The 18,779-nt window shown below is 36.1% G+C and overlaps 1 protein-coding gene across 1 annotated transcript; it reads right to left on the reverse strand.

Annotated features, from left to right (window-relative positions):
* Positions 1-1,883: 1,883 nt before the first annotated feature.
* Positions 1,884-18,176, reverse strand: Gas8 (Growth arrest specific protein 8). Its single transcript, XM_014248222.3, has 5 exons — positions 17,837-18,176; positions 11,504-11,546; positions 4,287-4,451; positions 3,894-4,197; positions 1,884-3,056 (listed from the first exon to the last, which is right to left on the reverse strand). The coding sequence occupies exons 1-5, from the start codon at positions 17,837-17,839 to the stop codon at positions 2,138-2,140; spliced, it is 1,434 nt and encodes a 477-aa protein (XP_014103697.1). The 5' UTR covers positions 17,840-18,176; the 3' UTR covers positions 1,884-2,137.
* Positions 18,177-18,779: the final 603 nt, after the last annotated feature.

Below are 18,779 nucleotides of genomic sequence, written 5' to 3' on the forward strand. Positions count from 1 at the left end.
TATATGCGCAAATATTGTCATTTACCGTACAGATCAGCACAGGAGAATAGGGGAACTGCACACTACAGTTTACAAACAACAAGCATGTAGATAACTTAACAAATGTAGTTTGTGCCTACCTGTTTATGCAAAGGGTGAATGGCAAACATATAAATCGCACAAACAAGGAAACAGAAACTGTATAGCGGGAAATGTATGTACTTAAATGGAATGCGAGACAATTCAAGAGCATATAAAGAAATTGGAATTGAAACATACAACTGTAAAATAAACATAGTAATTAAATATAATATTAGGGTGGGCCCGAATCTAGGAATGTTTTCCTTTGATTCGAGATGGCATATCTTGAAGGTACTATTTGAGTTTTATCCAGATGCCTTCATTGATACTTGATTTATACACTGTAATGTGAAAGAGCCAGATGAAATTTAAAATTGTGTTATATGCGCAGTAGCCGTGATTGTAGTCGAAGCTCGTTAGAAGATTTCACCTAAAGATGGGCGGTGCCACTCCCATTGCCAAATGTTTACACTGATTTCCGTACCATCTTGGCAGTAAAATTTCATGCTTCTAAAGTATTTATTTAGTTAGTACTTTCAATAGTTTTAAACATAACCATTAAATGGGGGTAAGAATTCCGCCGAGTTGACAGTCCTTGGTCGGCTAAAAATCCGGATCCGTTCAGGTTACGTAGACCCGACTGTCGTGGGAACGGACCGTTTAGTATCTTTATTTGTGGCTTTTTTATTCCACGTTACCTAGTCATTCGTTTACAAGTCTGTTGACTGCAGAAGCCATCCGCAAAGCAGAGTCCTGTTATAGTAGCGGACTGAAGTATACCGGCAACTATAATCCAGTAGTCTTACACAATTGGAATATTAATCTATTCGGAAAGTAAACAAAATTACGAAAAACCCAGTCCTTTGACAAATTAATACCCGATCTTTGATTTTTGTCCTTAAGTGATTTTTTTCCAGGTCTCATCAAACAGTAAGAAATATTAAACCCGGTGATCCAGATAGAGTTTTGATTCCAATACATGCTAAGCATTTCTACTAGAGCTTCCGAAAGAAATTTCTGTGATCCAACAGCTAGTCCATTTTTCATAAAGGTTAAAGTATTACTTCCGCCATTAAGTTAGGCTTGGATGTTGGAGTTCGATTAGAGTCTACTAGTCTAGAGTGTAGACTCTAGCTCTACTCTACACAGAAACAAAGTCAGTTGAGAAAGATGTAAATATTGTGTGACACCAAAGGAAACATTAGTAAAATGGATTGCCTAGAAAATTGACCTCCGAATCGCGGTTTCGTTGCGTAAAAATCTTCTGCTCATTGTCTGTGTTCAACCGGGTAGAGAAAACCTGACAAAAAAAAGCTTACGAATATTTTCTACCGAAGTTCCTTAGGCACCAAAAAATCCCACCTGAAGAAATAATTTTCAAACCCTCTTCGTCCTAAAAACACATCTTCTTATCTTTTCCCTCAACTTACAATTTATCATGTTTCTGCTGTGTCATTTTCAAGTTCAACTGGCGTTGCCGCTGCCGCAAGAGCGTTTATTTGTTCAGTACACTCCACTGCACCGTTTTGTTGGCCAATGGCCAAGATCTGCTGCAGCCAAAACACCGTTAACGTCAACACCATTACCACATCTAGTGCATAGCGGAATTTTTGAATAATGTACTTGCTGGCATGCAACTGACGCCGACATGCCACCTCACCATCCGCCATCGACTCCACATGTTATCAGTGTTGTTGCAGTACAACAACGAGTATGCCTGCAGCCGCATCAGTGTGCCAGTAAATCATCGCACATAAAGCGAAAGTTCCATTCATCCATTGAACAGAGGCAGAAAACAAAATGTGAAAAAAGTCAGCAACATATAAAAGTATGGCACACAGCTACGCACACAGACTCGTATATTTGTAGTATGTATATTTTAAAAAATATGCTTGCTTGTATGTTTCAAAAGTTAACAAAATACTACCTTCCATTCAGTCCATTAGCCTCTCGCGTTAATGCCAGCTTAAAGCGTATACAAAGTGCACGAACAAAACAAAAAAAAAAAAGAACGAAAATAAGAAACATGCCAAACCGACAAGCGTGTCTGCATCGTTGACATATTGGCAGGAGTTCTTCATTGATTTTTGGTCACCAGGCCAGCTGGTCCGCATAAATAACGATGCTTCTCTGACAGGCGCAGCGGTTCGAAGCCCAATTCATCCTGTGGTATGCCGAACTGCGTCAACTTGGATTCGTACGTGGCGAGTAGATCATCGTGCGCTTTGCTGACGCGCACCAGCTCGTAGCGCAGCTCGTCAATTAATTTATTCTTCTCATCCAACGACATATTAATTTGTTTCTGCATATTTTGTGTAACATCGCCGGAAGCGCCGCAGATCATCTGTGTTTGTTTGAGCAATAAATCGCGCTTCTCACCCTCACGCTCCATCATGGATATCTTGCGCTCAAGCAGCACATTCTTTAAGCCTGTCTTCTGTTGCAGCTCCATAACGACATCGTCGAATTTCAATTTGAGTTCTTCGCGCTCCTTTTTGAGCGTGTCGTTACGCAATAGCAGCGTTTCGGTCTCCCATGTCAGCGCCTTCAACTGCTTTTCTATATAAGTATTGCGTGCTTTGAGACGCGCCAGTTGATTGCGATCGCGCTCGAAATGCTCCATCTTCCGACGCAAATCGGAAAGTTCTGTTTGAGCTGCCTCGAGCGGTTCTTTTAGCTTGCGATTTTCAGCAAGCATTTCAGCGGCTGTACGGTCACTGCGTTCGGACTGTTTACGCAACGCTTCAAGTTGTTCTTTCAAACTACTGATGAGACCCAGATTGTTCAGCGTAATGTCATTGTAGTAGTTCTTCATGTCATTGAAGGCGGTGTCGTGACTTTCAATCAAACGTTGAATTTGTGTGTTTTTACGTTCCTCAACCTCAAACATTTGCATGCGGTACACCAGTTCGACTTCGTTTTTCAGCGCCTTCATTTTCTCTTCATGTAGTAGTTCCATATCTTTTGCTTCTCGTTGGAATTGTATGCGCGCTTCGCTGAAAGCGAAAAGAAATTAAATTTACATTGTCAGTTTACATTATGAGTATAAGGATATGGTGGAAAGATTTAGTCAGTTTTACTAGATCCATATAATCCGATCAAATTTGACCCGGACTGTCAAAAAACCAACATATTTTCGTACTTTGTTTATTTTTTTAATATTCATTATCTGCTTCAAAATAGGTTCCTGACGCCAGTAGAAGCATGCCAACCCCTAATCGAATTTTTCATACACTTGTTTTAAGCCACGGGTGGAATGGCCTCCAGCGATTTTTCATAAGTCCATGTCTCGTCAACACTAACGAAGCATTTTAATAAGGCTCCTCAGCTACGTTGTCAAGCATTTCTTTTGTGACCTCTACTCGACATCGTTTTTGCTAAAGGTTCAGGTTTTTCGGTACGAGTCACGCTTCACAGCCGAACCACTAACAAAAATGCGTTGATTCGATTCATAAGAGATGATGAAATCCTCTGGAATCTCTCTGTTGTAAACACGAAGATGTTAAAGCATTTTTTTTTCTATGATATCGCCATTCTACCTCTGAGATGGATGTTTCGCATAAGGCAAGTTTTCGTTGACATCAAGAACATAAAAAATATTGTACCAATCTAGGAAAATTTATTTTTATTGATTTGGTTTGCCAGTCCGAATTAAATTTGATCAGAATATTACATGGGTTTTTCTAAAGTGTTTGTCAAAGAGGATTTTACGATTGGTTAATTATCTTGCATAACTATAAATATAAAAGATACTGAGTAGAGAGTGCATAATGCTGCGTTCGGTTTGACTCGTTGGAGCTTAAAGGGTAAAAATTGATGAAATATTTACTTACGCCATCTCATCGTTATGTTTCATCTTCAGCTGCTGAATTTGCAGTTCATGCGTTTCATCGTGCTCCCGCAATAGACGTCGCAAATCGCGCTTATCTTTCAGCAACTCCTGCTCCTGTGCCACATGATCCTCTTGTGCTAGCTTGAGCTGTGTCATGGCCTCGGCACGTATTTCGCCAATTTTGTTTTGGTTTTCATACTGTAGATGCTTCATTTGTTGCATAATATGTTTTGTGTCGACATCAGCCAGCTCTTGTGCCATCTCCACTTCGTGATCCTTGTGACGAACCTCATAGCGGGTTTCCTCTACATTAAATTACAGCAAATATTGGAAATGCATACGAATTAGAAAGCGTTTTAATCATCCCTGTTAATTGTCATGATTGCTGGCATACCCAACTGTCCCCTAGTGATCTCCCAGAATGTGCGTATTTTGTCGCGTTCCAATTGAAAGAAATTTCGCTCTTCACGTTCACGCTCCATCTCCTCCTTCAGTTTCAACGCGAACTGCTCCAGCTGGTCTCGCGTCATGGTGGACGTGTCCACGCCATCAATTAACACTGAAAGCATAGAAAGCGAATTCAATTGCAGCTAATCGAAATCGAATCATGATGATTTGAAATTCATTTAAGCTTGTCGAATTAGGTTAAGTATGTGTTGAAGTTGTTTTCTATACTCGAATGCTTTGAGTGCACTGGGTTTGGGAGCATTATAAATACCATTTCGTGCTGCAACTAATTTCTCAGCAGGACAGGAACTATGCGCTTATTTGGAAGTATGTGTGTGACACCATAAATGAGAGTAAGCGCTGTTGGTGTGACCATAACTATGAATGCTATTAAGCGAAATCGTTATAAATCATGACTTTATTACTGCCATTCAAAGTAAATGATATCACTTAATAATTACCAATAAATGAGTTTTAATTGAAATGGTCGTTGTTGTAACAATGTACTAAGGGCTTTCATATTTTCATGGTCTTGACAAGTAGTAAAGAGGGTGTATAAACTAATATAGATTAGTTTTAGAATAAGCAGTTACCTATGAGGCTCGCAAAATGGCATTGAGCAACACTGGAAGTTCATTTGGATTGGGAGGAACATCTCCAAGCTCCTCCATATCAAATGAGGTTTAGGTATTAGGAAATATTTACTGTAACAAAATAGCAGTTACAGAACTCGATTTATGGTTAAAACGTTCCTGTTGACAGTTATAACATTGGTTATGTTACTTATTTCGCCTATCTCAGAAAACAATATCCAGTACAAAAACGAAATTTGTATGGTTCTTTGGACAGTGGAAAATTGAGCAGTTAAGCCCTCTCTCAACGGACAGAAGTCAAATTTTATAAGATTTTCTTTTTTTTAATGTTCTAATATATGATTCAAAAGCGTAAGCAATGAGTTGGTCCAGTGAGTGTTCCAGATAAAGTTCCACGCCTTTTCCTCAGTTTAAACAACAAATTTCGCATAAAATAGAACGTTATATTGAGTTAACATAGCAAAAGAATGTCTTCATTGCGTGGGAAAAGCTATACTGACAAGCTTCCCTTGGGGTTTGAATATATACTTATCCATATCTTAAAAAGTAATTAGCGAGAAAATCCATATTTTTGGAAATTTTAAATACGAAGAAATAAAACTAGTGTTTTAGGGACATACTAAATTACATCTTAGAACGCTTTCCAGGAAAAAAAGTTTTAAGATACAACCTGCTTTTACCATTTTCCGCCAAGGTCGAAATAGTTTTATCCCTTCCATTTCAGCTTTGGATTTGAAAAATAGATTTTTTTTTGGTTCCTACAATTTTTAAACTAAACATATTTTATATACATTTTTCATGTTGATTTAAGATGAAAATCTAATTTCCAATTTTAAATTCCAATTTCGGAATAAACCTTAAATTTTTTTTTGACAAATTTGTAATAAAAAAATTCGCAATCACGATCGCTGATATCTGTATACGAAAGCTAAAGTACTTACATCTAGAAATCGAACTTAGATAGACGGTACGCAGGTAAGTAAGGTGAGTGTAGGATGAGGCTTGTAAGAGAGCAGTATTATTCTCTATACTATACTGGAATTAGAAATTATGTATGGCGAAAAAAAAAGTCTTAAACATTTTGCGGACCTCAATTGTGAAAGTAGTCCTGCAGCAAGGTAGAAACATTCCGAGATGCTCGACTATCCAGTTTTCGCTACATGCGAGTCATATCTTTGTTGAACAAAATTGCTGGGATCAATATTAGCCGCTTCAACAGCTTGGCGATAGGCCTAAACCGGTTCATCGATACATGAGGATCTTTTGGTGCATATTTAAGAATGTCTTGCATCACAAAAGCTACCTTATTGTCATAAAAATTTAAAAACCGGAGTGTAGCTTTTTAATTGTTACTTATTGCATAATCAACTTCTCGACATAGCGATGCAATTGGCCTTGGACTGTTTGGACTCTGTGCCGAATGTGGCTGGACAATCGCTGAACGCGCTTCACTTGTTGTGGCTTACACCAGCGGCGGCAATGATTTCATGTGGTTTTCTATTTTCGCAATTATTTTCTATTTTTATTTTTTTCTTTTCTCCAGTTTGCTAAGTTTACTTTTTTTTTGGTTGCTGCTTCTTTTTTCACATATGAGTTGCCGTGCTATTATTGCGTAGCTTCACCCTCGAGAGACGGCATTTAGTAACTAAGTTGCTAATGTACCGTGTGGGTGGGCGGTATAGCTTTTGCGGTGCGGAACGTCAGTGCTCGGCTGTAGTTGACCAGCAAGCACTTACATACATATATACCTTACTGGTGAAGTCGGCACCGCAAAGTGGAGTTGAGTGCGTCTCGTCGCGAAATGTGCATTTAGGCAATTATTTTGGTTGTGGGGCAGAGGAGGTCATATGGGACACACAGGAATTTGTAAAATTGAGGAAGTTGACGAAGCATTTAGTTGCCCAGTGAGCAAAAGCAAAAATGTATAACTGCTTATTGTATAATGACAGCAAATCGCTGTAAGATGAAGATAGTTTCAGGTTAGCTTACAAGACTTAATCTTAGTTTATACCTTTGGATACTGAAGACTACACGCTATTATCCATCCTACCAAATAATGAAAGAAAAGGAGGTTACAAAAACTTCGTCACGTTAAGTTTTTTGAGGTTCGTTTTACAAAAAAAAATATTTTATTTCGCGACGTCATGAACGTAAAAGAGGAACTTGTTGCAGTTATAATGAAAGTTCGATACTTCGTTTTGCTTATGAATCACTCTCTATCTTTTTAGACTCCTATGAAAAAAAATTTGAATCTCAAAAAATTTACTGAGTTGTTTCCTTATTAATCGCAACTGTTGCTTAAATGGGACTCAAATAGAGATATTTTAAAGAGTGAAGTGTGCTTGAAAACCGACCAACATATACGTCGAAAAAAACTGCAAAAAATTGGTGAATATTTGATTTAAGAGACAACTTTTGAAAACGTTTATAACTAAGTATATAACCTCTTAAATGGAATACGTGATAGCGGGAGGTGATATTAATTTATTTCATCTATTATATTATATTTTATATTCCAAAAACCTCAAATACATATGGTTAAATAATGGCTACTACTGATTAAAAGGCTAAAAGGGAAATGAAAAGGAGACGTACAGATCACTCCATATGTCATCTCACTTGGGTAAAGAGGACCGAATACATATATGTAGACGATGAGATGTAAACATCGAACTTTTAATATTATTTATATTCAATTCCGCACACAACCGCTTCGTAGGAAGCCAACTAGGCGAGTGAGCCGCGCTGCACTTTATTTTATGACATTGACTCTCCGCCCGTGGCCCAATGACGCCTGCACCGAAAATATATGTTGCAACCTAGCCGAGCGGGTCGCCGCTCATCACGCGAAAGTCGTGATATCTTTCGAATGGAATGTTCGAATCGTTTAATTTAAAAAAGTTATATAAAGATATTGAATCAGTCTTGAATTTGAAGTAATTAATTTTGATAAGCGTTAATATTAAGGTATAAATAAAGAGCTTTACAGACGCGTCATTTTAATTATTATTTTTTAAATAAAAACTTGTTGTGACGTAACTATATCAGTTAGACGCTTGCTGTCGCGACATTTTTAATGTTCTGCAAAGTCGTAGTACATTATTTTGTTCTGTAATCAATAGTATTTGCAGCCCACGCTATGATAGGAATTTTGTAGGTAATTTTTTACACTCTCGGTTAAATTATTGGCGTTTTAGTAAAGATCCCTAACTTTTTTGCAAATATAATATATAGCCTATGTTCACCGGAGGGAGTGTAGCTTCTCAACGGTGAAAGAATTTTTCAAATCCGTCACGTAGTTTTGAAGTCTATTCAATTTTGGTGTTTTTAATATGTAAGGATTCATATCCTTTTTATAATATAAAAATTATAATTTTTAAGAGCTCAAAATAATTTTAATAATTTTTTGATCTAATCTTAACAATCGTGGCTTCATAATTAGTAGTGGTAAGGGTTTTCTGTGATTCAGATGGTAATTTCAATAAAAATACAATAAAACTTCAAACTCTAGCGTAGAGTATCAACTTAGTTTTCCCCTAATTAGATTGAGACATTTGTGTAATATTATACATATCTATTCCCGCTTCGCTTCAATTCCTTTGGAGAATAAATAATTATAGTTATACCTATATACTCGTACATACCGTTTAGATATAAGATTTTTGATGATTAATTAAGTTGTTGGTCTACTAATATTGTCTTTTATACCTTCTCGTTTTCTTCTACTTTATATGAGTAAAAGTGATTTGTATTCAATAATTTATAGTAAATGCACACAATATCGGTTTATTAAAATATAAGTGTGAACGACATTTTTCGCCTTTTAGTCTAAATACAGTCTTTCACTAAAGCAAATTTATGATGGATATTTAGGCTGACGGGGCGCATGAGTGACCAAGAATCCGACTGACGCCGAGTCGCTTGTGGTAAAAGCAATTATCTGCTCGGTTGTGAAAATTAAGTAAGGAGACAACAGCTGCACTGCAACCGCACTTGACTCGCGACTCTAAGTGCAGGGCGCTAGTACAAACAAACAAAGGAGATCCCATTAAAGCCTATACGAACATAAATACGATGCACATCTGCAAGTAAATTTAGGAACTTCTAAGTATAAACTTTTTTCTCTTACACTGCCAGCATTTTTTCATGACCTTAGTTTATTGCTAAAATTTATCTAAATAAAATATTATAACGTTTTTTCTCTTTGCTGTCTAAAGAATATGATTACGTTATTTATATAAGGTGTTCGTTATTTTCTAGCGTAGAACACATAGAAGGTATCGTTGGCGATCCTATAAAATATATATATAAATGATCAGCATAAAGAGCTGAGTCGATTTAGCCATGTTCGTCCGTCTCTTCGTCTGTATATATGTAACCATTCATTCAGTCTTTGAGATATCGGTATGATATTTGCGTCGGTCCATGTAAATGTGATATAAATATATAAAAATTGACTTCTTTTTCGTAGTGGGCTAACAATTTATCATATCTTTCAATATAAAAGTGAAGCAACTCCATTGGTAGCACTATAGTATAATAAATGTCGCTAATAATTAAATCGGGGAACATATTTGTACCGTTACATATATTTCTTATCACCTTTTTTAATCTCTTCCAATAAATTTCTTATCATCAAAGTAAATAAGCCGAAAACTTTGGAAAAATTATATTATAATACAAAAATTTCCGCTCTACAAAAAAGGTCCTACATATATTTTTCATAAAAGCATTACTTTAAAAGCTGTACGCAATCCAAATTTTGGATCAAATGTACTGCATTCATATAGTACACCATGTCGTATGAGCAACACAGTTTATATTTCACTTGTATGGATGGTCAAAATATTTGTTGTATAAGTTTAACTGCGTATAACTTTTGAAGCAATGTTTTTGTAATAAATATAATTAAGAGCTTTTTTGTAGAGCAAAAAATTTTGTTATTAAGTTATAACTTTTTCAAAGTTTTATATATATTTCCTTAATGCAAAATATCAAAAAATTGCATGTTATATTCATGGGGAAAGGATAATGATTTAGGCAGAATTTAAGTTAAAAAGAAAGAGCTTATTTACGTTAAAACCCTTTTTGGGACAACAACTGAAAATTTATGGGACGTTTACAATAAAAAAATAAATTTGGAAAATAACGAACACCCTAATGTTTATATATGTATGTACATATGTATATGTATATGTACCAGCCCATAACTGGTCAGCAGTCAATGGCTTACGACAGTGACCAACAATTAAGTAATATCAGCGACAGTTATAACTTCGTCTCTGCTTTAATTTTCATAGCGACCATGTTGCATGCAACATTTGCCACAACTGCCGTGCTCATACGTTTAAATAAATATGAATACATAGACACGCATGTAAAAGTGGTATCTGTTCTGTGTCGCAGTGCGTTTAATTGGCAAGCAAAATGACCGGGAAGCATACTGCATGGGCTTATGTTTGCTCGACTACAAACCTATATAGCGCGTGAGTATTTCTTTTATTGCCTTGCATTATACGGCGAGTGCACCAATTGTAGCAATATGTGCCACCACATAAATACGAGTACGTTGCAGCACTTTGTTGTACGTTTAATGTGCATACATTGTCGCCAATTCAAAATGTTGCACGAAGCACATGAAACTATGTGGCGGCATTATTGCCCGCCAATATAACGAATTTATATCGTATTCATGATGAATGTGATTTTTTTTAGTGAAACGAATTGTTGTCGCTTGATGGCATAAAAATCGCGAAATTCTGCTGATCCGCATTAACGCTTATCAGCCATTGACTTTTTTGCCACTAAAAGTGTCAATAAGCCATTGTCCCCTCTATTGTTTTTGTTGCAACTATGCGGTGCTCTAAGCACGACTAAATCGCACACAATTGACTTCTTCGTCAGCCGGAAGTGCATTTCATTTGGTGCGAACTAAAATAACCAAAAGTGCGGCTTTTGTTCGTGTCGCGACGCCTCAAAATTTGCTCGTAAATTACACGAAACCATTGTATGCTTTTGATAGCGCGCTTTTAGGCGCACTGCAATTGTCTCTCTGACACCAGTTTCGGAATTTCCTACGAAGCGTGTTTGTATTGCCATATTACTGCATCCTCCATGGTAAGCAGCGCATTCGAAATAATTTTATTTCTTGCATATAAATGCATTTAAGCACCGAAAAGCATGCAGCATTATTTGAGCCTGTCCCCTTCATATCCATTTGCAGCTTTGAGTGTCAATGCCGCCGTTGCTGCAATGCCATTGCTGCATGTCAGACAGCACTGTTTTAGCTATAAAGCATTTTTTTCATATTTATTGCAATATTTAATTTATTATGCAAAAGGGATGCATTGCAAGCGCTTGTCGCCAGAGTCGAGGCTATCCCTTTGCTATTGACTGCTGTCTGTACAAGTATATATTTTTTGTCGATTTAAACCTTGAAGAGGGTGACACATTCATATAAAAAGTACAATCGAAGACTTTCGTCAAATAATTTTAGTATTCACTTTAAGCAGAATGCGAAACGAAAAAAAAAATAAGAAATAAGCTTAATTGAGTAGACAAAGTAACTTACTTGGCGCCTTCTTGCCCTTCTTTCCTTTTCCCTTTTTTGGCGGCTGAAATCAAAAAAAAAAAAAAATGCATGTATTAAAAATATTTTTACGTGTTTTATATTTGAGGTTTTTTATAGATTGCGCTTAAATTTTTTGAAAATGATTCGATTGAGGTTGGTAAAATCGCCAGCACGTTGGTAATAGTAGACAAGATATCCAACTATAAATTTTTAATTCACCCACAATTTGAATCCGGGCACTTTTCGAACCATTAATATTGCAACTAAAGGACGAGAAAATTTCAGACGATATCATATTGAAAGATCTGGATCTGGTAAAATTTGGGTATATATGACCTAATTTTCATAAGGAAGATTGCATTGCAGACCTGTGTTAATTAACGCAATTTAGAAAAAATATAAAAAATTTAGAATATGTCTCAGCTTTAAACACTATTTATCGAAAACTTAACTGCTATAACTAAGCTCCAAATTAAGCTAAAAACTTGTATTTGGCGCAGAGTATTATAGTGGTTAGGGGCAATTGTGGTTTGAAAATCTTTAAAAAGCGGGCGTGACCCCGCCCCTTAATATGTTAAATATACATATCTCCTAAACCACTTAAGTAAAACCAATAAAACTTGCTTAAAACAAATATTTTCAGCATCCCCTTTGAAAGTGTGAAATGGAATAAGCGTTCCTATCAATATTCCCAATCATTTCAAGAAATATACCTGTTGTTTGGTTTTTTAGGGCAAGTGATTTGACTTCGTTAAACTATTTTTTGTGAGAGTACATCAAGTAAATGATCTACGATGTTAAATCTGCTATAATTTACCAGTTGGAAACCAAATTGTAACGCTTTGTTGTTGGGATAAATCAGGCGAAGTGGTGTGACAAAAGTGGTGTAAAACAGAAAATTTATCTTCAAACTAGTCTTCTACTAACGCACTCATATACTTGTACACATACCTAAATTTTTATTCAAAGAGAAAATTTCATAAAATTTTTGAATCCAAAATATTGACAATTGCATTAACATTTTAATATTTTATTTGCAGTATCTACAAATACACCTTTTATATTGTTATAGGTAAATGCATATCAAAGTATTTACGATTTAATTCTTTAAATTCAATTGATGTCTTTAATTCAATTGATGTCTCTCATACCATATAAACTGAACAATTGGAATCAGTGCTTGTATGGAAAACTTATACATTTGGCGAGACATCTTCACGAAATTGAGCAAGGACTATTGTCCAAGACAACGGTGCAATCTTCGAAGAAGTTGTTCAGATCGGATCACTAAAGCATATAGCTGCTACAAGCTGGTCAATCAAAATAAAGTTCTTGTAAGAAATCTTTAGTATTTGTGAAGGGTATTATAGCTTTAAAGCAACTGACACGTTTTCTTGTTTTAATATACACTTATACATACGCACAAAGTGATACGTTTTTCAATTTGTTGAGCCAAATAGAGCGAGGAGCGAAGCAACAAGGGATCGTGTTAATTATAATAACTGTTTTTATATCCGTTGTTGTTGTTTTTGTTTTCAAAATCATCAACGACAAATTTAATATTTTCTTTTCTCGTGTATACGTACATATGTGTGTGTAAAGAAGCGTACGAACATACATGCATACATACATTCATATCTTACTCTATGGCACTGTAACGAATAACAATCCTTGCAGCGCCAATTCCATAATGACACAACAAGATATTTAACGGCGAACACATGCACACAAGCGCAAGTGAGAATGGAAATTTTCACCAACCATCGATTATAAAAATATAATAATTGAAATGCAGCAGGCGAACCGCTAAAGCAGATTGGCGTTCGTGTTCGCATTTTCGTTTATCAAGTGCACTGAACTGACAGGATTTCTGAGAAGAACGCCGACTCGCGCTTACACGCGTTCGTGTACATTTGTATTTATGTTTGCACGTGTAAGTCTGCGCTTTAAATCTTATAAATCATATGCATTTACCAGTATACATATATGTATACGAAAGAGATGTGGAAAGCATTAAGCGACTGGCAAAGTGAAGAGAAATCGACAAAAGTGCGGGAAACGAAGTAGTAAATATGTATGTAAGTAGATTTAAGCTGTTAAGTAGAAAAATAAACGAGAAAACTATGGAAAAGACAACACTGAATTATTCAGTCATTATTAAAGCGTCTTAAGAATCGACGTGTTGACCTTCTTTGTCTTGTAGAAGACCAAATATGGTAAAGTATCACATATATGGACAAGACAACATTTTTACATGAGTTAATAATAATTTATTTTCGGAAGGAGTACGTATATTAAGCCGGTTGCTAGGTTAGAGTTTTACAACAAAATCAAAGTGTAATATGTATGTAGCCTTGATTGTCAATTCCAGAGGGGCAAAAATCATGATGAGATATAGTAAGGTCTGGACCAATTTTTTTCGACGCCAGACATTCAAAAAAAATATTACTCATATTGACCGATAAAAACGTTGTAAAGTCAACAAGTTGAATGAAAATGATTATAAGAAGATGAGATATTTCGATTTTTAGCACCAGTCTACATTGTTATAAGAAAAAGATGTCCATATTGTTTCTATAAGACATCTTGCAAATTAGGCAATACTTTCAGTATTACGTCAGCCAAACGCACTGCGGTCCTCATATATGGTATAAGATATAAGACAGGTGCCACAATTTCGGTTTCGTCGATTCCGAAACCATTTAAATAGGGCTTGATACAAAAAAGCTCGATGTATGGGTGTTACGCGATTTATAGCAAAACACCACTTGGAATGTATACTTGCGAGTCGCTGCTGAACCGACACAAAACGATCCATTTCTGAAGTGGATGGTTAACGGGTGATGAAAATTGGGCTCTCAAATCGCAGTGTGCCGGTGGCCAAATCAAAGTTGATCGTCAGCAAGGTTTTGCTATGTGTTTGGTGGGTGAGCTACTACATCTAGTCTGAGGTGTTTCTCTACGGCTGTTTCCAAACTCTTAATTCGGGCCATTATTTTCACCAAATGAACTGTCTGAAGGAAACATTCGCTCAAAAGCTACCAGCTTTGAACAATCGGAGAGAAATTGTGGCCTATCAGGACATAGCCAGGCCACACATCTATAGCCACACATCTATCACCAGAAACTTCAGGAGCTTGGTTGGTAGGTACTTTTGTACCTACTTAGAGTCCAAACCTGGGTCCAATCTGTGTCTGTCTAAGCTGAATGATTTTGCTGGTAAAAAAATTTGGCTCAAGAGAATCTTGTGAAAAAAGACTGTTCGAGTTTTTTAAATAGGGACGAGGGTTCCCATGAGAGTGGCATACAGTGCATATTTGACCTAAATCGATCGTTTTAATTATGCTAAGTAAAACCTTTAATTTATAGCAAAAACGGTGGATTTCTTTTTACTAGACCTGATATAAGTCTACTTGTATCTTGATTACATTTAGTTGTTACAAACAAAGGTTTGGTGAATTAAACACTCTGGCAAAATGTATAGGACAGCTGAAGGAGTCTGTGATTTATAATCGGAACAATAAATTATAACTGGAAAATCAACATTTTAAATAAATTTCCATTGATCTTATTTAAAGTTCTAAAGAACGTGATTCAAGACGAAAGTCAACCAATTGATTGTTGCCTTTCTGTCTAAGTTTAGACCTGTGAAAACTTTTGATAATACATGGTATGATATATCTCATCAGATACATACATAGGTATATAATTAGTGTTTACTCTGACTAATACTAAGAACTAAGGACGTTTCAACGGTTACGGACCATCATGATGAGAGATAATTAAAATCGGTCAATGGTTCTTAAATTAAAAATGGTGTAAATAACCCGATTTCGTTTTATTGATTTGACATATATATATATATATATATTTATCTGGAACTTTCTGGTGGGTGACAAAAAAGTAAACAAGTGAAAGAGTTTTCATTATTTTTCTCTAACAGAGAAATATGCGTTTTTAAGAGTATCAAAAGCCACTTTCGAATTGATCTGGCTCATGATACACTTCCATAATACTTGTAATGTAGTATTTGTACAATAATTACTTTAAATTCAATTTAAAGCAGAAAAGGAAACACAACTTCAACCAAATAAGTAATCGTGAAATTGGTGTTTTCTGCGCTTTTTGCGTTCGCGTGCAGCCAGTGTTTAAATAATATGATGACGCGGCTTTCAAAACAATATCACAACAGCTGTTGGCTTATTGCATATTTTATGAATGCAAATTATTCAAAAACCCGCGTCCGAGCGCCACACTGACTTGGGCCAGCAAGCCCAACAACAACCTTATTCCTACAATCCTTTCCTTTTCACAAAACTGTGCGCCACTAGCGGGCGAGCTGTTTCCGATAGTTGGTGAGAATAACGGCGAAAGCAGTGAAAATTTCATAAATAAAATAGCAACAAATCCGTAATGACAACAATGCCAGCAAGGCGTTCGGTTGTGTTTGCACTTGTTGGCTTGATTTCATAAATATTTCCATATTTTTGGTTATAAATTTTGTTGTTGCCTGTGTTGTTGTGACGCATTCGATGCATGCAACGTCGGTTATGCCTCGGCGTCATTTTCGCTTAAGTTGTTATACGAGAATTCATATTTACGAACACACAGAAATGCTTGTGCATTTAGCAGCAAAGGCGGCTGCTGTTGAAAAATCGCTACAATTGCCGGGGAGCGCCTTATGCAGCGCGACAGGATGCAGTCGGATGATAAAGTGACGACCGATATATCGTCGCATTGCTGCGTTGTATGTTGCTCATCGTTGAAATCCTGGCTTCACGCGTGCACCATCTCTTCGCGAATTGTTGCTGTCGTTGATGTGGTTGTTGTTGCACTAATGATGCATTGTTATTGCAGATAATCGCATTTAAATATTTACCCAACGTATGTTAATCTACAGCCACGTAAACCCGGCTGGAAAGTAGTCCTCTGCTGAGAAAGGAAGCTTGGGTGACAACTAAAAAGTTAGATCTATGTAAATATGTATACCATATAAGTATATTTGATCGATGCAAATAAAAAAAGTTCCACAAGTATAAAATGGATGCGCTGTAATAGTAGGTGGTCTGCTCTCTGCATGAAATCTTGTCAATGTGGCTTAAAACCTGGGTTTGAAGTAAGACCAGTCGTTGCCAAGCTTATTATCAGTAACTTTTATATTAAGGGTATTCCCTTCTAAGAAATTGGACTCAGAGACATTTTGCGTTATCAGTTATTTGATACAGCATTACAACACTTCCAACTTTTTTCACTCAAATATGTCGAACTTTTCACCTGAAAAAATGTTTTTGCGAGGAGTCCTTCTTCATTACTTTAATATTATATAAAGAAAACCTCAGCCGAAATTTATTGTGTTTTGGTGGAAGTTTATGCTGATCACGCTCTAGCTGAGCGATCATACCAATAGCGGCTTACGCGTTTTAAATGTGGTGACTTTGGCTTGGAAGACGAATAAGGTCTTGGACGGCTAAAAAATTTTGAAAAAGACGAACTGGAAGCATTACTTGATGGAAATAGTTGCCAAACACAAAAAGAGCTCACAGAGTCTTTGGTAGTCAATCAAGTAGCCATTTCAAAACGTTCACAAGCAGCCAGACTGTGACTGGTGATGAAAAGTGGCTTCATTAAGAAAATTGTATATGCAAAATCAACGATATGTAAGACCTGACCAACGAGTTAAATCAACGGCAAAGTCAAAGATCCATGACCCCTGGGTAATGCTCTGTATTTAGTGGGATCAGAAGTGTGTACGGTATTGTAAACCATCAATAGGGAATGCCGCCATAACAAAGCTCGGCCTCATGTTGCAATATCGGTTGAAAACTGTTTGGAACACAGCGACTGGGAAGTTTTGCCTCCTCTGCCTTATAGCCTAGACCTTTCTCCTTTTGAACACCGTTTGTTGCGGTCGATGCAGAACGTCCTCACTGGAAATCGGTTCACACCAGAAAAGGATATAAAAAATTGGCATGGCTGCCAAGCTAGTACAGTTCTTTTGGTATTCACAAATTGCCAGAAAGATGAGAAAATGTTATAGATTGTGTTGGACAATACTTTTTATAACACTATTAATACTATTGTTCATATTTTTTAAACGCTAAAGTTGTGAAATGTACCTAACGAATATAGCTATAGACCCAATAGTAATGTGATAAGTGATATGTAGTAGATTAGCTAAGTTTACTTAATACTCTAGTTTTTGCAGAACAATATTTCAATAATCCAATATTCAATAAATGTTTAAGTTCAGAGATCAAAAATAAAGCTTAATACTACCGAATGCGACATACACATACATAACATATATAAAATTATAAATAAATGTCTACTTACCATTGTATTGAAACTTTTTCGGACTCCTTCTTCTGATTCTTGCTGTTAGCGACTTTACTTTATTTTGTCTTTGAGATTTGTGCTTTTGCTCTATCTTCGTTTAACGGGTGATGTCTTTTCGCAAATTGTTTTAAATTTTAGATTGCTAATTTAGTTGTCAAATATTTCGCAAATATCTTTCTTAAACCAGTTATTTCTGCTTTTTATTTATCAATAACTTATCATATTTTTATGAATTTTTTCGAGGCTTCAAAAATCTTTTTCAAAAGAAAAATTAATCTACCTGACATTTGTTCTATTGTTTGTGGAAGTAAAAAGTGAGTAAACAAAACTGGTAACCAAGAAGTTGTCTAGTTTTTTAATAAACAAACACAGCTGTTCGACGCGTAGTGACAATTATTTGTTTGTGGAATACGTTGAATGTTTGATCAGTCAGGCAGTGCAGGTAACTGCGTTTTGTTCACAGGGTGACAAGGTTTACAGTTATTTCTTACTTTTGAACTTCGGAGGACCGTTCGTGAAAGAGATAGCATATGGAAAATTGTAGATATCTGAAAAATATGTCGAAAATCGTTTTATTTGGGTGTTGACGATGGGGGTTTTCAACGATCCGTAGCCGTGATTCCATTATACCATAGACAAACATTTTTGGAAAACTAGTTGTTAAATTTTTTTCCGTAGTAAAAATCGACAGAAAAACATTTTGGGCTAAATTAAGAAATAACTTGTTTAATCAATTTAAGTGGTTCCAGTGATAAGGGCTGAGATGAACGGAGTTGTTTGCATTTGTTTTACAAAATATTATATATAAATAAATGATCAGCATGACGAGCTGAGTTGATTTCGCATTGTTCACCTGCCTGGCCTATTGTCTGTATAAACGCGAACTAGTTCCTTAGTGTGTGAGATACCAATCTTAAATCTGGCACACGTCGTTTCATTC

This window comes from Bactrocera oleae, chromosome 5 (genome assembly GCF_042242935.1).
Source record: "Bactrocera oleae isolate idBacOlea1 chromosome 5, idBacOlea1, whole genome shotgun sequence".
Lineage (NCBI taxonomy): Eukaryota > Metazoa > Arthropoda > Insecta > Diptera > Tephritidae > Bactrocera > Bactrocera oleae.